Source organism: Plectropomus leopardus, chromosome 6 (genome assembly GCF_008729295.1).
Source record: "Plectropomus leopardus isolate mb chromosome 6, YSFRI_Pleo_2.0, whole genome shotgun sequence".
NCBI lineage: Eukaryota > Metazoa > Chordata > Actinopteri > Perciformes > Serranidae > Plectropomus > Plectropomus leopardus.
In genome coordinates, this window is record NC_056468.1 from 12,556,003 (window position 1) to 12,579,698 (window position 23,696).

The 23,696-nt window shown below is 43.2% G+C and overlaps 1 protein-coding gene across 2 annotated transcripts in view; it reads left to right on the forward strand.

The window, feature by feature from the left end:
- Window positions 1-23,696, forward strand: part of LOC121944002 (probable E3 ubiquitin-protein ligase HECTD4) — a 41,328-nt gene that overhangs the window by 15,381 nt on the left and 2,251 nt on the right. For both annotated transcript variants that reach the window (XM_042487642.1, XM_042487643.1), the window contains exons 19-75: window positions 232-385; window positions 485-588; window positions 800-998; window positions 1,102-1,221; window positions 1,313-1,417; window positions 1,524-1,687; window positions 1,866-2,111; window positions 2,494-2,686; window positions 3,219-3,323; window positions 3,519-3,607; window positions 3,692-3,864; window positions 4,223-4,358; window positions 4,448-4,592; window positions 4,699-4,865; window positions 5,087-5,233; window positions 5,322-5,506; window positions 5,738-5,891; window positions 6,021-6,301; window positions 6,430-6,616; window positions 6,712-6,793; window positions 6,901-7,103; window positions 7,298-7,433; window positions 7,549-7,731; window positions 7,869-8,033; window positions 8,136-8,305; window positions 8,506-8,621; window positions 8,738-8,841; window positions 9,252-9,413; window positions 9,528-9,676; window positions 9,817-9,896; window positions 10,172-10,335; window positions 10,492-10,729; window positions 10,867-11,003; window positions 11,106-11,232; window positions 11,943-12,080; window positions 12,229-12,365; window positions 13,582-13,742; window positions 13,833-14,014; window positions 14,099-14,304; window positions 14,409-14,539; window positions 14,653-14,858; window positions 14,971-15,150; window positions 15,656-17,055; window positions 17,145-17,352; window positions 17,448-17,671; window positions 17,846-17,991; window positions 18,081-18,184; window positions 18,630-18,753; window positions 19,385-19,575; window positions 19,732-19,878; window positions 20,038-20,157; window positions 20,266-20,421; window positions 20,530-20,633; window positions 20,930-21,151; window positions 21,241-21,407; window positions 22,015-22,210; window positions 23,156-23,378. In XM_042487642.1, coding sequence (XP_042343576.1) covers window positions 232-385; window positions 485-588; window positions 800-998; window positions 1,102-1,221; window positions 1,313-1,417; window positions 1,524-1,687; window positions 1,866-2,111; window positions 2,494-2,686; window positions 3,219-3,323; window positions 3,519-3,607; window positions 3,692-3,864; window positions 4,223-4,358; window positions 4,448-4,592; window positions 4,699-4,865; window positions 5,087-5,233; window positions 5,322-5,506; window positions 5,738-5,891; window positions 6,021-6,301; window positions 6,430-6,616; window positions 6,712-6,793; window positions 6,901-7,103; window positions 7,298-7,433; window positions 7,549-7,731; window positions 7,869-8,033; window positions 8,136-8,305; window positions 8,506-8,621; window positions 8,738-8,841; window positions 9,252-9,413; window positions 9,528-9,676; window positions 9,817-9,896; window positions 10,172-10,335; window positions 10,492-10,729; window positions 10,867-11,003; window positions 11,106-11,232; window positions 11,943-12,080; window positions 12,229-12,365; window positions 13,582-13,742; window positions 13,833-14,014; window positions 14,099-14,304; window positions 14,409-14,539; window positions 14,653-14,858; window positions 14,971-15,150; window positions 15,656-17,055; window positions 17,145-17,352; window positions 17,448-17,671; window positions 17,846-17,991; window positions 18,081-18,184; window positions 18,630-18,753; window positions 19,385-19,575; window positions 19,732-19,878; window positions 20,038-20,157; window positions 20,266-20,421; window positions 20,530-20,633; window positions 20,930-21,151; window positions 21,241-21,407; window positions 22,015-22,210; window positions 23,156-23,378 — 10,343 coding nt within the window. The remainder of the gene's footprint in view (window positions 1-231; window positions 386-484; window positions 589-799; window positions 999-1,101; window positions 1,222-1,312; window positions 1,418-1,523; window positions 1,688-1,865; window positions 2,112-2,493; window positions 2,687-3,218; window positions 3,324-3,518; window positions 3,608-3,691; window positions 3,865-4,222; window positions 4,359-4,447; window positions 4,593-4,698; window positions 4,866-5,086; window positions 5,234-5,321; window positions 5,507-5,737; window positions 5,892-6,020; window positions 6,302-6,429; window positions 6,617-6,711; window positions 6,794-6,900; window positions 7,104-7,297; window positions 7,434-7,548; window positions 7,732-7,868; window positions 8,034-8,135; window positions 8,306-8,505; window positions 8,622-8,737; window positions 8,842-9,251; window positions 9,414-9,527; window positions 9,677-9,816; window positions 9,897-10,171; window positions 10,336-10,491; window positions 10,730-10,866; window positions 11,004-11,105; window positions 11,233-11,942; window positions 12,081-12,228; window positions 12,366-13,581; window positions 13,743-13,832; window positions 14,015-14,098; window positions 14,305-14,408; window positions 14,540-14,652; window positions 14,859-14,970; window positions 15,151-15,655; window positions 17,056-17,144; window positions 17,353-17,447; window positions 17,672-17,845; window positions 17,992-18,080; window positions 18,185-18,629; window positions 18,754-19,384; window positions 19,576-19,731; window positions 19,879-20,037; window positions 20,158-20,265; window positions 20,422-20,529; window positions 20,634-20,929; window positions 21,152-21,240; window positions 21,408-22,014; window positions 22,211-23,155; window positions 23,379-23,696) is intronic.

A 23,696-nucleotide genomic window follows, 5' to 3' on the forward strand; every position in this document is an offset into this window, starting at 1 on the left:
TCTAATGCACTATTTCACCGTGAAACATGATTTAGCTAAACCTGAGTAATGCTGCTGCTTTCTTACAAAGAATAAATGAGTGCATGAAAAATCATTTATGGATGCAGGTTTGAACAATCAATGTGGCTTTGTTCTGCCTTTCAAATTTACCCTATTTCTTGTCTTATTTTTCTGCTTAGAATCCATCACCTTCACAAATAAAAACTTGCCTTCTCTCTTCTTGTTGTTCAGGTTGAAAGGCCTGGAACAGGTAACTAAGGCCACCATGCTTGGACACCTGCTGCCAGTGTTGCTCACGTCTCTGATGCACCCCAACCTGCAGACCCTCACTCTCGCTGACGCCCTCATGCCTCAGCTGGTGCAGCTGGTCCTCTACACCAGCCAGGTTGGAGTCATGCCGGTCCAAAAGGCAGTTTCTGCGTTTTATTCCTTGAGCCGTACAAGCCATCATCATTTAATTTTATTTCCACTTTCTGTTTTCCAGACTGCCCTTCTACTAAAGACTCAGTCTCCACTTTTCACTGATGAGCCTCCACCAATGGTTGGCTCTCTGGGGCCGGGGGCGAAGGCATGTGCTGCTGATGACAAGTACGTTTTCTCAGGGTCCACAAGAAGAATATTAACAATTTGCAATGAATCAATCTAATTATATATTGAATTTGCAGCATAGTTTAGCATTTTAATGTGGAAAATCTGATTATGATTACAGAAGAGCATATGGTAACTCAAGTGCCAGCTGGTTTGTCTGTCATAAGCTCAATTCTCTAAAACCAGTAATCTGTTTTCTCCTCTAAATTAGAATTCTTGATGAGCGTGAAGAGCCTGGTTTCCTGACTGGACTGAAGATCCCTGCCCCATGGGCTGCTGGGAAGACAGTAGAGACTGTGCACCCTGTGAGGGACAATTACAAGTTCAAGGAGACAGTGCACATCCCAGGAGCCCGCTGCCTGTACCTTCGCTTTGATTCTCGCTGCTCCTCACAGTATGACTATGACAAGGTACTGACTCTTGAAATACACTAACTGTAGGTACAATGGCCTTCATCCTTCTTAGCTCTTGTTCGGTGACATTTTAAACGAAACGTATTCTCTAATATTTTAGTTGGTAATCTATGCCGGACCCAACACCAACAGTCGTAAAGTAACAGAATATGGAGGGAACACTTTGGGATATGGCAGTCGCAGTGTCTTGGGGACAGGATGGCCCAAAGACCTTGTTAAGGTAAAAGAAGCTGTTATGCACAAACATAAAAAGTGAACACATGGTGCTCATACAGTCTTGAAAAGCTGCATTTTTCTGTGCCCTGTTCTAGGTTGAAGGAGACACTGTGACCTTTTCCTTTGAGATGAGGAGTGGACGTGAACACAACACCCCTGATAAAGCCATGTGGGGGTTCTCCTGCACTGTCAGAGCTCAGGTAAAAACTTAGGAGCGCTGGCATGTTGTTTAATCACACTGACAGTGAGTGTGGAAAATAAAGAATAACAACTAATTCTGAAGATGCTATTTGTTTTTGTTTTCAGGAGTCATCTGAGGATGTCTCTGGAGGCCTTCCCTTCCTGGCAGACCTTGCCTTGGGTCTGTCAGTGCTGGCTTGCTCAATGCTTCGCATTCTTTATAATGGGCCAGAGGTGACAAGAGAGGAGGAAGCTTGCCACGATTTGCTCTGCTCAAAGCTGCTGCAAAGGTGACACAGCTATATGAAAACAACAACAAAATGTCTCACAGTGATGATGATTGCCGGTGTGATAAATATAGTACAGTGTAAGAATTAGTACACATTCTTCAGTGGTATGTAGCGAACACAGCAAAACGTCTGTCAGCCTAGATAACACACTGATGACAGGCTTTGTTTTTTTCCTAAGGTGTCAGTGGCAGGTGGAAGCAAATGGTGCAATCTCTCCTGCCCTCACGCCGAGCCCTTCACCTCTGCCACTCACTATTGAGGAGGATCGGGAGTTCACCTACCCTTCTGATGTGCTCATCCCACCCCCGGGCCTCATGCCAGGGACCTACTTTGACTTGCCTCGTATCCGCCTCCCTCCAGGCATCATGGGTAGGCTACGAGAGGTGTCTGGAAGGGCTCGACCACAATTCCGTCCGAGCATCAAGTAAGAGGGTCATACAATCCAGAGGGGGTATGCATGTGGCGTCACTGTACACAGAAATAAAACGGAGAAACAAGTCATGTTTTTCAATAAATTTAAGGAAAGGTTTCTATGACAAGTCCTTGTGATTTTTGTCACATTTTCTGCATTGAAATATAGTATTCAATATTTTGTATGCCCCGTGTTTTGGTTGATTTTGTTCATTTCTTATGGACGTTCTTTCCATTCACAGCAGCTATAGTTATTTTTTTTTGTGTTTATTGGATGAAGGAGGTGATATTGCTTTAGAAATGATATTGATAAAGTGATATCCTATAACATGAAATTGTTTTGGTTCTTTTGTCTAATGCTTAACTTTGTTTACTCAACCATTCATCTCTGTAAGGGAGGTGATCAGGCCAGATGTTATGGAGGAGGTCATAGTATCCTGTGTGATAAAACACCTAAGCCTGGTGGATGCCCTTCAGTCACTTGTCAACTACCAGTACCGCGAGGATCACGTAGAGGAGTATGACCTGGTCTGTAAGATCATGGCTGAGACCTTCAAGAAGATCAACGCTATGGAGCGTCAGCTGCAGGTGAGCTTCTGTTACACAGTAAGGTTTTTAAAAACTGAGATTCTTTGAATCGTGATTGCTTGCTACCACTGGAGGACATACTGCACACTATGCATGGATGAAATTCTGTGTTTTAATTGGGTATTCAAAACATTTAGTTAAAAAATAGTTTAATGAAGTATTTCCTGTTTGCTGCAGGGAGTTGGATCAATGGAAAGCTGCTGTTTGCATGGTGCTGTTGCAAAGCTATATTTATCTGTAGACAGGAAGCTTGTACACCAGCATACTTACACCACCTTATAACATCTCTAATCACCAGGATGTTGCTGCTATGATGAGTTGCAGCAATATTTGCATCACGGGCAGTTTACTAAATCACAATCTGGAAATATGAGAGTGATAGTAAAACCAACCCAGTCAGTTAACAATGTAAAATAAGGACAAGACTGAACAGAAGACCTGAGTTCAGCTAAAAAAAGTAAATTAGGCTAGCAACCTGAACAGAAATGAAAAGTCTTACTCTGTCTCTAATTATCTTCTGTGTTGCTTTCAGAGTGTAGCAGAATTGGAACAGAAGTGGCAGAATGAGGTAGAGGAGGCCCAGCAGGGAAAGCTGGAGAACAACACTCCTTTCTTTCACGACTACCACTTCTTTGAGGTAACCTGCTCCCCCCACACACACACAAACACACACACACACACACACACACAAACACACACACACACACACACACACACACACACACACACACACACACACACACACACAATTAAATAATGTTCCTCAAGAAACTATACCATTAACACTACCATTTGCTTTGATATTCATAATCTACTGTCTTTTTTGTGCCAGAACAAAATTAAGGAGCTGGAACTACTTTGCTCCCTGAAGGAGGTCCCGCTCGATTTTAGTGATTTGGAGAATGTTGTCCTTGCATTGAGGTAAGTAATTAAAAATGATCCTTGCACTGGAAACAGATGTCATGGATCACTTCGTGTGGTAACGTTACAAATCTGCATCTACAGGGAGAAGTTCTTTCAGGAGGTCAACACCATGCACCTCAGGAGTAGCACCTCACTGGCCAAAACTAAAGCATTGGTGAAGAGTCTGATGAATCGCACTGAGCTGCTGCTCCATGTTACCATCGCTCCACATTGCAGAAGCCTAACCACCACGCCTGCAGGCACTCCTGGTCCAGGTACATAAGATCTTTTTATGTGTGCTGTTATGTTACTAATGAGCTTTTAAGTGGCAGCAGGACTGGAATTAGAGATATTTTCCTTTTAACAGATTTTCATGCCACATGCTGTCAAACACAGCGCCCATCAGCTAGTGTATCTATGGGTACAGCTACGTAACTTAAACAGTAGTCTGACTTTAATGACTTTAGACACACATTTTATCACAGCCTTATTTCTGTGAATCAATATTTTCATCTGTCTGTGTTTGTCAGTTCATTATTCCTGCATAATGGGAAGCTCGAGACATCAGTCATGGGAGACAAAACTGCAATGAGTTTGAGTCTCATATAATTCTTCTGATTGTTTTTGTGCCAGCCTCTAAGTCAGTGTCAGACGCCAAGACCGTGATCCCCATGGTGAAGCAGCCAGTCTTTCTACGCAGCATGTCTGCACCCTCTGACTTGGAGATGATTGCTAACCAGGACTTAGAGTTTACACACGCACCCCAAAGGTATTTGTCTATTTTTATTTGATAGAATTCATGTTTGAGAATCATATAACTGAACTGGAAATTCATGTCTCAATCCTTGTTATCTTTAGGAGGCGACACCACCCTACAAGTCATCGTAGCAGCTCATTTACCCTGCTGCAGTCTCTCGCCATAGAGGACAGCCGTGACAAACCAACATACAGTGTGCTGCTGGGACAGCTTTTTGCCTTTATTGGAACTACACCTGATCAGGCTGTAAATCACGTACTCATCACTCCTGTTTTGTTGTGGTAGCTGTACGAGAATCACAAGGTGAATTCTGGTCTGACATTGAAATTGTTTGTATCTGTAATTTCTGTAGGTGTCAAGCAGCAGTTTTCTATCTGCTGCACAGACTCGTTGGAGACGTGGTAGTACACGGAAGCAGGCGCTTGTACACATGAGGGAGCTGCTCACTGCTGCTGTCAGAGTTGGTGGCGTCACCCACCTGGTTGGGCCTGTCACTATGGTACTGCAAGGTGGCCCAAGGTAAGAAAGGAGGGCTTTTAACACTAGTAATAATCCCAACATCCTCTATACACATACATAGGTACATACACTAAGCTACAAAGACATTTTATTGATATATCTAATAACATGTTGCAATTTAATCATCATATTAAAATATTTCAATAATTTAATGCCACGGTAAAACAATGTTTTGAAATGCCTGGTTCCTCTACATCTGTGTTTGTGTGCCATCTGTGCAGGATTGAGGAGCTGACCTGTGGTGGAATGGTCGAGCAGGTGCAGGAGGCCTTCGGGGAGACCATGACGTCCGTAGTGTCACTATGTGCTCGCTACCCCATTGCTTGTGCCAACAGTATTGGCTTACTTTGCACAATCCCCTACACCAGGCAAGACCTTTCATCTCTCTTTTGATTTGTCTCTATATAATGAAACCCTCAGATTTCTTACACTCATTTGCTATATGTGTTTCCTTAGGAGTGAGGAGCAGTGCCTGGTTCGGAGTGGTCTGGTTCAGCTCATGGACAGCCTGTGTAGTCTAAGTGGCCAGAGGGAATGCAGCTCAAACGAGAAGCAGACCAAAAAGCAGAAAGTGGCTACCATGGCATGGGCTGCTTTCCAGGTGCTGGCCAATCGCTGCATTGAGTGGGAAAAGGTGGAAGGTAAGTTATGCCTGTAGATATTTACTCTAATTATGTGTGAACAGCAATCAAGCTCAATTTATTTGCGTTGATCCTGAAAATGCACTCATTTACTACATGAAGTGGCCTTAAAGTGCACGCTGAGAATGTCAGTGTTGCTTTCACATGGTCAGAGGAAATGGTTGTACACTACATAGTCTATAGTATGCTGTAATGACAGGTAAAGTAATCATTCTTCATTTCTCTGTGAAGGTGGGTCTACAGATGCAGTGCATTCTGGTCTGGCACGTCAGGTGTCCAGCCTGCTGACCAATCACCTGGCTAGAGCTACAGAGTGCTGTGGGAATCAGGCAGCTGGCAATGATGCCTTACAGGATGTGCTCAGTCTGCTCAATGACCTTTCCAGGTGAAATTTTACATAATGTATGAATATAATGTATTTGTTTTCACCATTGGTATATATCATCGTGTCTTAGTATGTATATCTGTGTATTTCTACAGTGTTTATATCACATTTCTCTGTTTTGTATTCCAGGAGCCACATAGGGAAAGCTATTCTGAGCCAGCCAGCTTGTGTGTCTAAGCTCTTGTCTCTGCTGCTTGACCAGAGACCTTCTCCAAAGCTGGTACTTATCATCCTGCAGCTATGCCGAGCCGCCCTGCCTCTCATGAGTGTGGAGGACTGTGGTAACGTGGCCCTGCCCTCGTGGAGCTACTCTATTAACACTCTAGATGCTGAGCAACAAGATGCAACTGACCCTGCCTCCCGTATTGCTGCCTTGCTGCTAGCAAAGCTGGCAGACTATGTCGTACCGGGTTAGTCTCTCTTACCTAGGAGATATAAATAAATGTGTGCAAGCAAATGCTCTTATACGAAGAAACAGCCAAAACAGGCTCATTCTTTCATTTTTGATATTTAATGTGTTTCTTTTTTCTTTTTACAGGCTGTCAGACCCTGCTCTCCCCCAGCTCCTCTGAGCCAGACACTAGTCTGTCCCGCGCCAGTTCCAAAGGAGCTCTGAAGTCTGAGGATGTTGGGGAGGAGGGAGAGGCAGTTGATGGCAAGCTGTCAATCTTTATCCACAAGAGAGAGGACCAGTCATCTCATGAGGTTCTACAACCACTTCTCAGGTAAGATTGTCCCTGATATCTTTGTTTTTATTCCACATTAGCAACCGTATCAATTCCTGTGACGTGGATGTTCTTCTATCCACTCCAAAATGCAGCAGCTCAGAGGGACGTCCTTTCCGACTCGGCACTGGAGCAAACATGGAAAAGGTGGTAAAGATGGACAGAGACATGACAAAAGTAAGAGTTTTACTGAAAAGAAGCACTACCCAGAATTTAAATGGATTTGCTCACAATACGAAAGCTTTATTTCAAGTGCCATACTTACCTCTGCTATCCTATTTCAGAGTGGCAGCTGTGAGGTTATCACAGAAGAGGCATCTGCTGCCCTGAGGAAGGCCAACAAGTGGGCCCAGTCTGGTCTGATAGTGAGTGTTGGTCCACCTGTGGAGACTCTAGCCCAGGAGACCGCTGGAGGCATCACCACCGGTGACAAGAAGAAAAGTGCTCAGACTGCTGTGTGTCGGGACAGGAATGCTGATCTGGCCAGGTAAGTAAATAAGAATAACTACATTAGTGCAATTACTGTGTTTATTCATTCCTATTTTCCTCTATATACAATTTCTTTATCATTCAATTTGAGGCATCAATAAATGAGTAGTGGTCATAACGCATGTATATGTGTGTGTATGTTTGTCTGGTCAAACTCTATATATAAAAGACTTCTAAATTTGCCTTCCACAGGTCGGATCCTGTTAGGCCTTTTATCAGTGGCCATGTTGCCAATAGTATGGCTGCTGAGGTGATTGCTCTGCTGCATAGTCTGCTCACTGCCCCAGAGTCCAACACCGCTCAGATCTGGACAAGCACTGCTGAAAAGGTAAAGGACTGTTATGTGTGTGACTTTATCACAATGCTTATTTTAATTGATAACAGTTCTTTATGATGCTTTTTTCTGTTTAACCTAATGTTCTCTCCATTGGGGTTTGTGGTAGGTTCTCTCCCGGGCCCTGATGTTTATCCCTCAGCTGGGGAAGTATGCTGAGAGTATTCTGGAGAATGGGAGCAGCAGCGGCAGGAAACTAGCTAAGCTGCAGGCCATTGGCAGACAGGCTGTGGCTGCTCTTTGTGCCCTTGGCGGCTTTAAAGAAACCATTAAAATCGGCTCTGAGGTTCAGGTTAGTAGAGAGAACAAATGCTATGCTTTTACACAAACTTGTGCTGTTCTTTGCATCCTAGATAAAAGCATTAAAACATATTACTTTTAAAATTTTAAATGTTTATATATATTTCCTGTAATTCTTCTGCTCTTCAGGTGGTAGGTAAAGGAGTGCTGGGCAGTGTGGGTATAGTTATGTCCATCAATGAGCAGGAGGGCATTGCTACAGTCAAGTTCCCCTCTTGCGAGTACAGAAGAGCTTGCCAAGCCTCAGACGTCCTGACAGTACCCATATCACGCCTCTGCACACCCAGATCTGAGGTACAGGTCTGAGCCTCAAACGCAACAGCCATTATTTTTATGGAAAATATCAGCCAGAATCTCATTTGTGTCTCCCTTTAACTTTCTACCCATCCCCAACAGGCACTCCCCCTCTATAAGCTCTCAATCACAGAGAAGGTGGTACAAGCAGTGCAGTCCATGCTTCTGCCACAGGAGGGCAGCCTCTCCATTCACACTTCGCTACCAGCTACAGGAGATGGCTCGAGCCCGGTAATGGCTGCAGTACGCTTGCTGGCTGAAATCAGAACCAGGTAAGTAAACATTAAGTGAATTAACACTTCCACTTCAGCCTTTATTGTGTCCCCCAAATTTAAACTTGTTTTCACTGATGGTCTAAAGTTGATTAGTATGCCTTTGAAACTTATCATGTGATAATTGAAAAAAATGTAATGTCAGTTTGACTGCAAAACTATAGATTGGACAAAAATCACCAAGTCTTAATTCTTTTCAGGGCATGCCTGGTGATGGCGCAGCTCCTGGAGGATAGCTCCTTCTGTGAGGAGTTCATCCAGCAATGTCCTGCTGCTGTTGAGGTTCTCAACCTGGTTGCCCAGGAATGCAGCCCTGGTTAGTATACAGAACATACTGGCCTGTGAAATCATTTGAGCATCCCAAACCTCTCATTCACAGTATAAAGTGTTTGGTCTTGAATATGTCTTTCACTATTCTGTCATCTTGTGCAGGGGAGAGACTCGGCATGGTTGAGGCTCAATGTGAAAGAGTGAGAATGCTGTACCGAGACTGTGCTCGGCCTCCTCCTCCACCACTGCAGACAGACAGACGCCAGGTGGGTGTTATCGCATTTATAGTAGTAGTAGTAGGTTTTGTTTTTATTACTTTAATTGTTGCCGTAACAAACAACACACACAAAAGAGATCCCCTCTCACACACATGTGGACTTGATGTACTGGAAATACACATTTATCATGGAAGAAGGTGGTGAAACCATCTTTCATTTGCAGTGACAGAAAGAGATCAAAGGGAGCCTACCTTCAGTATTAAAAAAGTGTTGATGGAACACCACCAAAATCCATTCAATACATGTTTTAATTGACTGACAGCTGAAGGCAGGATAATTATTATATGAAGTTCATATATTGCTGGAGGCTTCAACTCTTTCTTGAAAGACATTTTGGTAAAGTAGATGTCAGAATTGTCAACCTCAATTATTTCCTTATCTCTTTGATGTCCCATCAGCCCAAGGAGATCACTTGGTGTCCATCCAGAGTGTTCCCTCCAGTCCGTGCCTGCATGTTCTCATCCCGCCTGACCTCTGTCACCTTTTTGGCTGATCCAAGCGCTGGAGGAGGGCTGCCCAGAGGCACCTTCATCTACGCCACATGTCCTGTACCAATTCAGGTTGGCACACACACTAATATTTGCCCTTTCAGTTTGTTAGAACATGTATAAAGGAGATGAAATCACACCTCAGTCTGCCCAAAGTCTTTCATTTAATTCTCTTTGTCCCTGCAGGCCCCATCCTTTTATTGGGAGATAGAAATTGTCTCCTATGGAGACTCTGAGGAGGACAGTGGCCCAATTGTGTCCTTTGGTTTTGCCACCGAGGCAGAGAAGAGAGACGGAGCGTGGACAAACCCTGTCGGCACATGTCTGTTTCATAAGTATGTTTGCCTGCATCGTAACTCTTGAGATCCTTTTCCGACTGCTCTTTCTCTGACTTGAGTGCTGACTGCTATTTTTCTCTTTTGTGTTGTTTCATCTCTGTGCGTCTGTCTCCTGTCTGTCTGTCTGTGTGTGTCAGTAATGGTAGAGCAGTGCATTATAATGGCTCCAGTCTGCTGCAGTGGAAGAGTGTCAGGCTGGATGTGTCTCTACTTCCTGGTGAGACTGGAGACAAAATATCTCTTTCTTCTAATACAGTCTACCTTATCTTTTGTTTGAGATAGTCAGCTGAGAAATCCATACAGGAATGTATGTTATGGATTTCAACTAAACTCCTCAATAGCATTGTATCTTATCTGGCTGCTCTTTCAAAAAAAAACTATTTGCAAGCATATCTTGCTTCCTCAACTCAAGCTATATCCAGTTAGCATGTTTTAAATCATGTCATCATCTGAATCATTACTGAGACTGTGACCTTACATTTATAAATACAGGCGATGTGGCTGGAATTGGCTGGGAACGCTCTGAAGGCACTCCTCCTCCCCCTGGTCAGGCACCTAAAGGCAGGGTCTACTTCACCTACTGTGGCCAGCGGCTCAGTCCCATCCTTGAGGATGTAGCTGGTGGAATGTGGCCCTTGGTCCACATTCAGAAAAAGGTGGGTTTCTGTGGACTAAAACAAACTAGATGGCTGAACTGTTGTTAAGCTATAATTTGGCTCATCATTTAATATGCATAATACTGCTGCTTCAGTGACACAGTTTTTCTTCAGGATTGATCTAGTTCATCTATTTTTCTTTCCTTCATTTTGTAGAACTCAAAGATCCGTGCCAACTTTGGAAGTCGGCCATTTGCGTACGCAGAAGGCCAAGCACACAGAAATGCAGCTGACTTGTGTGTGGACCTGGCAGAGGAAATAAGTGCAAATTTTGAAGCGCTGCCCTTTGCTATGGCCTCAGACAGCGATAATGATGCAGGTGCAAGTGTTACCTCTGATTCTGGCTCCCATGGACCCCCTTGTCGGATTGCGGCCGTTGCAGTTCCCCAGCAGCGTACGTTTATCACCTTCATTTCAGCCTTATCCTCATCAAAGTGCACGCTTTTTCTTTACACTTTGAAAGACAAGTAGAGACATTTGTTTATCATCTGTCAAACCTGCATTTTTGCTTGTCCTTCTCTGTTGGTACAGAGTACAACAGCGACCTGTCGTGCCATTACAAAGTTGAGCTGAGCTATGAGAACTTGGTCACTTCTGGGCCAGACCCTCATCCTCCTCCCATCGCAGATGATGAGAGTGATGATGAGGATGATGATGATGTCCCAAGAGTGAGTTGGACCTCTTTTTCTCATTTCTCATCTTCTAATAATGACTTTGAAATTAATTTTATGTGCTCCTCATTGTTTAATTTGATTTGTGTTTGACTCTAGGAGGACCACTATGCCTTGCTGGTGAAGGCCTGGGAGACCAAAGTGTTCCCCACTATTCGTAGGCGGTTCCGAAATGAAGCTGAAAGGAAATCTGGCCTGGACCAAATCAAAGGAGCTCTGCAGCTAGGTAAGGAAAGAAAGAATATAACATTACACATAACCTAGAAGTACAGTGTAACACATAGTAAATGACCATTACATAAAACCATTTAACCTATTTGCCTACATTATTTCATAAAGACAAGTAATAACATATTAAAAGTGGTCAATAAAAGTTTCTTAGCTTAAGAGTTATGGAGGGTAACATTTTTTGACATTTTTGTCAGAGCCTATCATGTAATGTCACCATAGGTTAGAACATCGATGGATCATCAAAAATATAAAAGCCTTAATTCAAACTGTCTCCATCAACCATACTGATTTTGCACCTCCTCTGCATGTTTTATCTGCTTTTAGATTCACTCTCCTGTTGAAATGCTTTCTACTTTATTACTAATAATTCATGTGCGCTCATGCATCATACAAAGGGGGCAGTGTTATAAATATAATTTAAAATTAATCATCCTTTAGCAAATCAGTACAAGGTGAAGTAATTACACTGCAGATAAATTTGATGTGAAATTAATTGACAAAAGTTAATAATAAACTATTCAATGAGTTTAAAGCGTAAGCTTGATGTCAAAGTTTATTTAAATGAAAGACTGGCTGAACCATTTTTATTCTGAGCCTGTGCATATTTTGTGTTAATGCTAAGGTAAGCTTTTAATTTTTTGCACACATAATTCAAACAATAACAACGTTGATACATTTGCCTCTGTGCTGTGGATGGCTCAACAGGCATGGTTGACATTGCAAGACAGACAGTGGAGTTCCTGTATGAAGAGAATGGCGGCATTCCTCGTGACCTCTACCTCCCTACTATCGAGGATATCAAGGATGAAGCCAACAAGTTCACAATTGACAAAGTTCGCAAAGGTACAAATCACCTACATTACTTTACTGATGCACTTTGGGTTAACTAAAATAGCTAAATTTAGGGTACATTGTTGCACTGTATTAAGACTGTTGATTTGACATATACAACTAATTTTGACCTCCCTGATAATTTGCTCACTCAACACAGGTTTGACTGTGGTCATCCGCTCACCAGACAGCAACAACACCAATAGCACTACGGGCGGGACAGCACTGCCCAAGTTTGCTATCCGGGGCATGTTAAAGACCTTTGGTTTGCATGGTGTAGTGCTGGATGTGGACTCTGTAAGTATGATGCTTCATTGTTTTGATCCATTTTTGGAAATGTACCTATAAACTCTGAATGAATTATTTGAATTTATTTAGATGTCATGCCATTTTGTGTCCTCTTTTGGAATAATAAGACACACAATTACATCTCACACTAACAATACGCCAGTTTCCCTTTCACAAATTAAGAACTTTCAGCAGGTAGGTAACATATGATCATACCAATAAATTAAAAAGAAATCCCTGGAAAAGAGATACATGGATTTGTCATTGTCTTCATTTTTACCACCCACTCATCACTGATAAGAGATTCTCTTCCAGAGCTCCCATGCTTTCCTAATACAAGATGCCAGTTTAAATGTCTCTTTTTTTCAAACAACCATTTCAGTCTCCGTGAATCAGTCATATTCATCGTCTGAGTCATGTCCCTTTATGTCATTTAACAAAAGATGGTGAAATTTCCATTACAAAGCACTCCAAAAACCAAAATTATATTCATTTTCAATTTCCTCTTACTCACACACTGGGACAATTTTATTTCCTCCTTCCAATGCTGCGCACCTACTCATTTCAATATCAAGAAGCAGAGTAGCAACTCTTATTTAGGCACAATTTTTTTTCTTTGATAAATCTAAATCATAAGAATCAGATTTAATTTCACATCAACTACACAGCTTTGGTTTAAACCAAAATTTCTTTGCCCAGATGTATTGTCACTTATTGAACATCTTTTCCGTAAGGGATACAATATCAGTTTTCTTCAGCTGGAATTCCTCTTTAAACCCATATTTACACAACGAATAATTCATGCCTGTTATCCAAGGCCGATTTTTGTGTATTCTATGTTAATGTTTGTTAGGCTTGCCTGGTATCACCCGTATCAATTTAACTTTTTCCATAGCCTGGCAATACCAACTTCACACAATTCCTACTCCATACCTTTTGTGATAACAAGAATTGTAGTAACTCTATAAACATCCAGGAAATGCTAAATGGTGAGGTAATGAACAGCCCTGCTCCTTGGGTACCTCTGTTGGCTCCCTCGACAAATGCCACCTTGAAAGAGTTTAATATACAGAAATCAATATCCCTAAATGATTACATGAATTGAATTTTGCAAATAACTCTCTCTGGTGCCCTGCCTGCAGACTCTGAAAGTGATTATGTGCCCAACACAAAATCCATATGCTCATCAATATAAAACCCCAAATATTTGTATGCCTTTGTCTAGGTGAATGAGCTGGTCCAGGTGGAGACGTACCTGCGCAGTGAGGGGGTGCTGGTGAGGTATTGGTACCCTATTGAGATGCTGGAACGGCCACCTGCTGGATCTCGGCGGACTGCTGCTAATGGCTTAGTCTCACTAGACAGTAGCAACATTCAGATTCATAGGTAATGGGTAAACCGAATTGAGATGAGCTTCATGTACATGCCTCCTGCACTGGTGCTCATAATAATGTTTGTTTTACTGCTGCGCTGCAGGGAACTTCTCCGCTGTGAGAGTGCGCTGGCTCGTCTTTACTGTCGTATGGCCTTGCTCAACATCTTTGCCCCCAAGAATCCCCACACCTTCACTCGTCTCTTCCATATACCCGCTATCCGAGACATCACCTTAGAGCACCTGCAGCTGCTGTCCAATCAGCTCCTGGCTCCACCCCTCCCTGGTGGGTATTGATCTTCTGAATCACCGGATCTCTGAGATCTTTAGTGTTTCTGTGCTGATTGCTGTGATGTTGTTCTTGCGGCAGATGGCACTATCAGTTCTAGTTCTATCCTACTGGCCCAGTCGGTGCTTCACAACCTTCAGGGCCAAAGCTGCTCTCCCTCAGAATTATTCTACCAGGGCAATGCTCAGCCCATCCGGGAGTGGCTGACAGTGGCCATCACTCGTGCCTTGCATCAAGGAGAGGAAAGCCTGCTGGAGCTCACAAAGCAGATCTGCTGCTTCCTACAGGTCAGCTCAAGCAATCAGAACTTAATTTTATAAACGTGCCTCTGGATACCTTCCCAGTTTGTAATGTTGTTCATGTTTTCTCATAATTCTGTTTACTGTAACAGAACGCACCAGAGCAGTTTACATCTGAGGAGTTTCCTGTGACAGAGTCAAAGGTTAGCATGGATGTCAGCTTTCCAGGCGCTGCATTTGTAATCGTATCCTGCAAGGAAAGCCAGCTAGGCTGCCGCAAAGAGTGAGTTTCTCAAAAGTGTTCAACTTCAGCAGTTCCTAATGAACTCTCTTTTCTCATCATTAATTTCCTGTAAAATGTTTTAAATTGCTCCCCTGTCCTTTCCACTGTGTTAGCTCCAGCCTTTACAAGGCTCCCTGGGCTCGAGTCATGGTGTATGGCCTGGGTCACAAAGTGCGTAGAAATGGCCAGCTAAATCTGATGGAGGCGGTGTGCTATCCACTCGATGCCTCACCCACCAACACAGGCCTTACTCCCCCTCCCACCACCAACCAGTACCCCTCTGTGATCATACCCACTGATAAGGTGCACATCAAACTAGGTGAGTATCTCACTCTTAAAGGTCAATTCATAGAGATTTATTGTAAAAAAAACAAACAAACAATGTGTTACAGGAGAGAGTGGAATTAAATATCCTGTTGTATTCATTGCAGGGGTGTCGCCCCCTCCTGGTGCTGTAGTGGTGCTGCACTCCTTGCCACTGGAGTTTCCACTGGCCATGGCATTTGCTGAACAGCTGTTGACGTGGAAGCTGGGAGAGGGGAGTGAGCGATCAGAGGATGAGCTGGACACAGTGCCCTCATCTGTGCTGCTGCAGGTGGTAGAACTATTAGGTAGGTTTACCACCAGTTATTACAACACTTAAATGAGTCTGTAATCAAGTAATTCCTGTATTCGTTTCTTAAATGCAGCCCATCCTCTCAACAATCACAAAAGTGAATTTTATCTGTTAAACTCTAAATTATTGTCTGAAATTGTATAACTCTATTTGGAATATTGTTCCTGATTATGTTTTGTAACTAGTGGATATTATTTATGCTTAGATGGTTTATTTTCCAAGTAAAAAAAAAAACAGTTATATTTCGTTATTTGATGTGGAATTTTAAGTCTTTGCTTGTTTTTTCACTGTCCTCCACACAGAAAGAACCCCATGCTTACAAGATCATATAATGTCAATCTTATAAAATGTTCTGAGTTTGTGAGTTAGTTAAATCTGCATATTCATTCATCTTCACTGCTATCTTCAAAAATCACAAGAGAACCTTGCAAGATAAATCATATCAAACATAAAGATTTCAACAACTTTAAGAGTTTTCTTCATTGTCCATATTGTTTTAGGTGGTTTGCTTTGGACTACTGACCTGGCTCCCTCCATAAAAGAACTCATCTTCCACTTGCTGGCAGAGCTTTTGCGGAAAATCCACCAGCTGGAGCAGCGCAAGAGCCCGGCTGGTCTCTCAAGCTCCATTGCTCTGCTGCTTAACCCCTGCCTCGCAGTGCTCATGGCTCTGCAGACAGAACTCCGAAAGCTCTACGACCGGGAGACTCAGGGATGGACCACTGGAGGGGCTGGAGCGGGGGCATCATCATCTGGAGGCGTTGCGTTGGCACTGGGGGCAGAACAGAGCCGGTTCTCCACCTACTTCCACGCTCTGATGGAGGTGTGTCTGGCTGTGGCAGAGGTGACACTTCCCCTTAATGTTGGCGGCTCCTCAGTGGGAGCCCTGTCCTCCACCAGTGCCCCTAACCTTAGCGACTCCTCTTCATCTTCGTCATCGTCCCCAGGCCAGACGCCACAGAGCCCCAGTCTGTTATCTAAACGTAAGAAGGTGAAGATGAAGCGCGAAAGAGCGGCGGCTGCAGTAGCAGCAGCAGTGTCTGGTAAACGGGGAAGTGGAGGTGCACGGTTGTCAGAGAGCGACAGCGCCCTGCTGAACATGGCGGGGAGTAAACCTGAAGACATGCTGTGGTTTCACCGCTGCCTCACACTCCTGATGATACTACGACATCTTGCCAATAAGGACCCGCAGGGCTTAAGTGTGACCAGTGATGCAGTGACAGATGCCTGCCAGGCCCTGGTCGGCCCCACCGCCCACAGCCGCCTGCTGGTGCTCTCAGGTATTCCCACGCACCTGGAGGAGGCCGTGGTTCGTAATGCTATCCGCAGAGCTTGCAACGCACATGGAGGACTCTTCAAAGATGAAGTTTTCATCCCGTTGCAGGAAGAGGACCCAAAGAAGCCCAAAGTTGGAGCTGGGGTTTCTAGCCCTCAGGATGGCAAAGCAGGTCCTGAACCTGAGCGCCCTTTTCCCAACAGCGGGGGTCCCGAGAGTCCCGACAGCTCCAGCAGTGTGACTCCAGCCATGAGCGTGAGCGCTTCAGCTTCTACCAGCCAGACTTCGATCTGCAGCTCCTCTCAGGGAGTGTCCCGCACTGCCAGTGAACTTTCTGTCGATCAGGAGCTGTTAGCTGTTCAACCCCTCACCCCTGTCGCTGCCGCTTCGGCTGTTACGTACCCCCAGCAGGGCCCCCAAGACTCCCAGACTGTTTCTAGTCAGGAGAGTCTAGATACCTCCCTGTGCAGTACAGGAAGCTTGGGGAGTCTTGGCAGCTTGGGGGAGCCCCTTGACAGTGCAGAAACACCGTCAGTGTCAGACGGGGGCTCGATGCACACAGTCACCTCACTGGAGAGCAATGCAGTTATGGCCAGGCCCATCAAGGGTTATGCTGTCATTGAGGTGGGTTTATCAAGAGCACCATAATAGATCTAAGCTGTTCGTTTGTGTTGATCTGTGAAAATACACCTATCTTTCTTTGTTGATCATAGGTTCGTTCTCGGGCCAAAGTGGAAAAAATCCGTGCCAGTCTTTTCAACAGCAGTGACCTGATTGGCTTGTCCAGTCTGGAAGGTGAAGAGGAACTAATGGAGTTGACCAATGAGGAGATCCTCACAGCCTCCAGTGTAAACCAAAGCCTGTTTGACACACAGGGGAGCTCAGCACTTGAAGACTACTTCCTGGACAAGTCAGTCAGAGGTTGGTGTTTGATCAAATATTTTCTGCTTTTACACAGTGACATTAGTTCTGCCACTATATGCCAAATGGTAAATGATCTGTGTCCATATTTCAAGGTGACAAGCTTGTACCTGGAGCACGAGATGTCCTCACAGATATTTTTAAGAGCTGCGTGCACTCAGAGCAGATGCTGAGCCTCACACCGGCCAAGCCAGTTAAAGTGTCTGACATTTACCTCAGCAAGGAGCAGATCAATGCTCAGACCCCTGGAAACCTACTGCATACTTTCTTCACCAACGTTAGGCCTCCAAAGAAAGTACTTGAAGACCAGCTTACTCAGGTATGAAACACATTGGCTGCAAATGTTCAAAAATGCTGTGAGTTAACATCATTCACGGTTTTGCTGAATCGTCCAGTGATCTTTTTTTTGCAGTCAGTTTAAAAGTGCTACATGTTGAAACGTTTTATGCTGTGCGTACATTCATGTATGTCAAAAATGATTCATTTGCATCAGATTCTGCGAAAGTATGGCACACCCAAGCCCAACAAGAACAAATACAGCAAAGCAGGAAAAGAGCAGCACCAGGGTAAGGTAGTTAGCACTAAGAGGCCCATCACCAAACCTCCCACTAAGGAAAAGTCTGTGCTCAACAGTGTTAGGTGAGTAATTTGATTTTAAGCACATGTTTGTTACATTTACACTTTGACATTGTAATTGAATCACATTTTTTTGGTCTTGCCTCTGCCAGGACTGCACTGAGTGAGAAGAAAACAGTTCTAAAGCCCAAATCTCCTGAGAAATCTAGACCTGATGAGAAAGATGTGGAAAAATCTCCTGCGAAAAAAGCTGAAGGTTGGCAGTAATGACACACACTTTGACTACACACTGACTACATTAGTTGATGAATGGTTATGGCCAGAGGGGTCTGCAAAATATTTCCAACAAAGGTTTAATCAGTTGTATTTTTGTTAAAGCATTATACCATCAAATGTGTGCAGAAGTGACATTATTCCCCTTCCCTCGCTTAAATTCAGGTTTCATGATAAAACAGTCTATTAATGAATCAATCAAGGACAGAGAAGATTTTATTTATTTTTCTTTGTTTTGCATAACTGGAAATTAAATGTATTTTTGTATGTTTTTACTGATAGTTAGACAAAATTAGCAGTGTGATGATACCTTTTTGCACTTTGGTTACATGCCTTGGACCCTTCTGTGATGCTCCACTACCCTACAAAAGTAATTTGAGTCCTGTTTTGAAACCAAGTTGCGTCACATACCACTTTGTCTTCTTAAGTCCCAGAAGAGAAGTACCTGACACTGGAAGGCTTCCATAAATTTGCTGTTGACCGTGCCAAGCAGGACATCCGTAGTGTCTGGAGGGCAATTTTGGCCTGTGGTTATGACCTCCACTTTGAAAGGTGAGACTCTGAAATCTGATACCCCAATAGCCAGCACTTAGACTGATGTAACTCAAATACTATCACAGCCACGAGCTGTCTGGAAAACACCCACGTTGTGTTGTGACAAAATGTCCCCTCTTCAGTAAAAAAAAAAAAAAAAAGTCCTATCTGAATTATCAAATTTTCCTGTTTACATTGTTTATACACAGTTTTAAACAACAAACATTATATACGGTGACAAAAAAACATATTTGAATATAATTTTACTACCACTGTAATACTACTTTAAATTGACATCCATCATTTTCATACAGGCCATGTAATTGTAATTCAGCATGCCACTGGCCTATTTTCTGTACTTGAAAACAAAGCCACCCGCCAATTTAATATTCATTTCAGGACTATTGCTTTGAGTATTGATACATCAGACCTAATGACTGAGAATGCTAATGCAGGTTGATGAGAGTTAAACTTGTTTTATTATATGATGTTATGTTGTGATTTTTTCCAGTCCAAGCCATGTGATAGTTGAAAATTGTAAAGCCAATCCAGTTAAAAAACAAATTTCATGTTGACTGTTATCTTTTTAATATAAGAAACTAAACATTGCGTAAGGTCTCTGCTTAACAGCAGCTGTCTTCTGTACCAGGTGCACCTGCATAGACACTCGTCACGCCCAGAAGGCTTGCAGGAAGTGGAGCTTGGAAATGGACGTGGCATTAGTCCAGTATATCAACAGGCTCTGCCGTCACCTGGCCATTACACCAGCCAGACTACACCCCCATGAGGCCTACCTGGACCCCGGTGATACTGCTGATCCTCGAGTGGCCTGCCTGCTCAGTAAGTAAACCACTTGTTTGTTACTGTCTCTGAAGCAAACAAGATAATATTGCTGTTCAAAAACCCATGCTTACACTGTCATCTACAGTAGTACATATGTTCTTGCTGTCGTTTCATCATCTTGTATATGTAAAAAAAAAACAAAAAACATTTCAGATGTGCCTGTGGAGAGTCTGCGCTTGCGCTTTGCTCTGCTGCAGTCCCTCAACAACACTCTGGAGAGTTTCTTCCTGCCGCTAGTGGAGCTGAGACAGACACAGACCTATCAGAACAGCATCGCAGCGCTGCTATGTGAGGCCAAAGGTAAGCAAGATGTAGCAGGTCAAGGGAACATAATGGGCTAAGTGAATGCGACTATATCAGTGTTTTGACTTTTGTATAGGAAACCTTACTTGTTGAAATACAACTGTCTGATCAGATGTTATCATTTACACTCATTACCTGCTTCTCCACTGATTACAGGTCTAATCTTTTATGACACGAAGGTCACTGTAATGAACCGAGTGTTGAATGCCACAGTACAGCGGACAGCTGACCACGCTGCGCCAGAGATTACACTGGACCCTCTGGAGATTGTGGGAGGTATGGATGCCTTTCACTTATTCACAAGCTTATTGTTTCCCATTTCATAGCACATGCAGCAGATCTTTACACACCTTCTTCTTTCTTCTTGCAATTTTTTTTCTCCAGGTGAGATCAGATCATCAGAGAACACATATTTCTGTCAGGCAGCACGTCAGCTGTCCTGCATACCATCGTCCCAGCTTTGTGTGAAACTGGCCAGCGGAGGAGACCCGACCTATGCCTTTAACATCCGCTTCACTGGAGAAGAAGTTCACGGCACAAGTTAGAATTTCCCCTTGACATCTTTCTGTGTACAGTCCTCTAGTGTTTTACGTGTCAGGATTTTTTTTTCCAGACTTAACCGTAGCTTTGATGAATCTGTCTCTCCAGGTGGCTCCTTCAGACATTTCCTATGGCAGGTGTGTAAGGAGTTACAGAGTTCGGCTCTTTCGCTGCTGCTCCCCTGCCCCAGTGCTGCAGCCAACCGTAACAAGGTACGCTGTTTCAGGAGCTGGCATGTTGTCAGTCTCTGTCCTGTGTTTGACACCTTTGTTCTTCCCAACAAGGCATAAATGTTCTAGTCAGGATTGGCTGGTAGCTGTCTGGAATCTCAAAGTTTCCTCAAAGATTTGAAACCTAACTGAAATGTTTTTTACAGTAAGTTGTGAGGACATTTCCTCACAACTGTTCTGTTAATTACCATCCCAAGAATACAGTCGTTCTCATAATTATATGTAGTACAACAAAGTTAATCACAGATAAAATCGTAGTTGTGTATTCTTATTCCCAGGGGAAGTACATCCTGACGCCCAGCCCCATCAGCTATGCAGAGGAACAGTTGTTGCACTTCTTTGGTCAGCTTCTTGGCATAGCCATTCGCGCAGATGTGCCACTTCCTTTGGACCTGCTGGGCTCTTTTTGGAAGGGTCTGGTGGGTGAATCCCTCGACACAGAGCAGGACCTGCAGGAAGCTGATGTGCTCACCTACAACTACGTCAAGAAGTTTGAAAATGTAAGGGACCTGTGGTGTATATCTCGTCTTTTGTGCTAATGCCATGGTTCAGGTGACCTTAATGTGACGCCTGTTCTCTGATCCTGCAGGCGAATGATGAGACGGAGCTGGAGGCCCTGTGTGCTGAGATCTCCTCCCAGCACCACTCAGGAGAAAGTCCCGACTCCCCCAGCCGGCCCTGCTGCACCTTCACCTACGTCACTATGACAGGCGAGGAGGTGGAGCTTTGTCAGGGAGGTCGCAGCCTCACTGTCAGGTACAGGAAACTGTTTATACTGCTGCTTTTTTCAGAGTATTGCATACAAACATGAAATTGATTTTTTTCCTGTTGATTACAGAAAGTTATATAAGTACTCTCTTGGTGTGATTTAAACCATAACATCTATAATCCCCTTTTTGTTGTTGCTTTTTCCTTTTTAAACAATAAAATATACCTAACAATATATAATATAATGTAATTTGAAATAATGTATATATATATATATATTTATACACTATATTTATACACACATGTACATACATTAACCACAATTTCATAAATTCATGCCATATTCATAGTACAAGTTAATAAAAAGGAAAAAAAAAACAAAGTTTAACAATATATATATATATATATATATGTCTGTTTGTGTGTGTGTGTCTTTGTTTGTGTGTATGTGTATGTGTGTGTGTGTGTGTGTGTGTGTGTGTGTGTGTATGTATGTATATATGAATTTAAAAAATTAATTCAGCACCTTTGTAGGGAGATAATCTAGCATTTTTTTTTAAATGATTGTTTATACCGCATTTTTCTAGAAGACCCAGCTCATTATGGTCTAATGCCTGATCGTTCATATATTGTGTGCTTATTTGCGTGCGTTAAGCTGGGAGAATAAGGACATGTATGCGCGGGCGGTGCGAGGCCTTCGTCTGAGGGAGCTGCAGAATGTGGAGTGTATGACGGCGGTGCGTGCAGGGCTCGGCTCAATCATTCCCCTGCAGCTGCTCACTATGCTCAGCCCCCTGGAGATGGAGCTGCGCACCTGTGGCCTGCCTTACATCAACCTGGAGTTCCTGAAGGTAATGCATATATCTGTGTAAAAATCCATTCATTTATTTATTATTTCTAACCCCCACATATTATGCAACTTTTTTTTTTGGTAGAATGGCTATAAGACTTAGCGATGACTGGGAATCTTGCCTGGTCACAGTTTGCAGGACTACAAGGAGACTCCTTTTGAGATTTTTTCCCCATTCTGCTCCAGCTGGAAAATATAACATCAAACTCCATTAAGAAATATGACATTTTAACAATTCTTTGAGTGTCCTCAAAAGTACAAAAATCTGTAAACATGAGATACAAGGTGTTATATGTTAACAGTATTCTTGTCAATTTTATGTCAATATGATCCTTAAATATAAACTATTTATACACAAATGGTAAACAGATTTTGTTACCTCATTTTGCTGCCAGCCTTCATTGGTATGCTGCACTGTTTTAGTGGGATGAGACTTCGGAAATGAGGTGAACTGTTTCAAAAGTTAAAATTTCTCCCTAAAATGTGTGCTGGTTGGTGGATCAGATAAACACCACCAACAGTTTCTCATCCTTTTCTACAGTCCAAAAGAACCAAGACTCGTTTACTTTCTTGTGCCTCTCGAGATCCATCCTTGTTTACTGTCTACCTGGTTTGCTGCTTTGTCGTTGGTGCTGGAGAGAGCGTAGCTACTGGTTTGGAGAATGTTTGTGTTATTGAATTTCACTATTTGCATGAGCCAAGACTAAAAACGTAGAAAAACATGAAACATGTTTTATTTCAAACGAAAAAAAGTCTGACTTTAGGCAGCTCAGGCTGAGATTTACGAACACCTCACAGTATACTATACAACTCCTCCCAAAACTCCCATTATTTCATTTCAGCATTAGACATTTGTGACAGTGAAATCACTTGAAAAGTCGTTTGTTGTAAGTCAAACATTTATCAAATCCAGTCAAAGTTAATCCTGGACTCCCTCCCTCCACAGGCTCACACAATGTATCAGGTGGGTCTGATGGAGACGGACCAGCACATCGAGTTCTTCTGGACTGCCCTGGAGATGTTCACTCAAGAGGAGCTCTGCAAGTTCATTAAGTTTGCCTGCAACCAGGAGCGAATACCGTTCACCTGCCCCTGCAAGGACGGGGGACCTGACACGGCTCACGTTCCCCCGTACCCCATGAAGATCGCCCCTCCTGATGGAGCTGCAGGTAACGAGGTTTTTACAGACCATGACTGGACTCAGGGGCCATCGACTCCATTGATGTTCTTCTTAGTGCTGTTCGTACAGAAAAGCCAGATAGTGATTGTCTTGAAACCTTAAACAGACTTTGAGCTTGCTTTTGTTTGTCAGTTAGTAGGTTTGTATATATAAACAAATAAAGCCATCTATTTGTTCATCTATGACAGATAAGACCCGTCAACATTCACTTTTATCTCATTGCTCAGACTACACAGCAGCTCTTTGGTCTCCTGCAGTTTTATGTTTACCTCCAGTGGTAAACAAACAAATGTACCAAGACTGATTA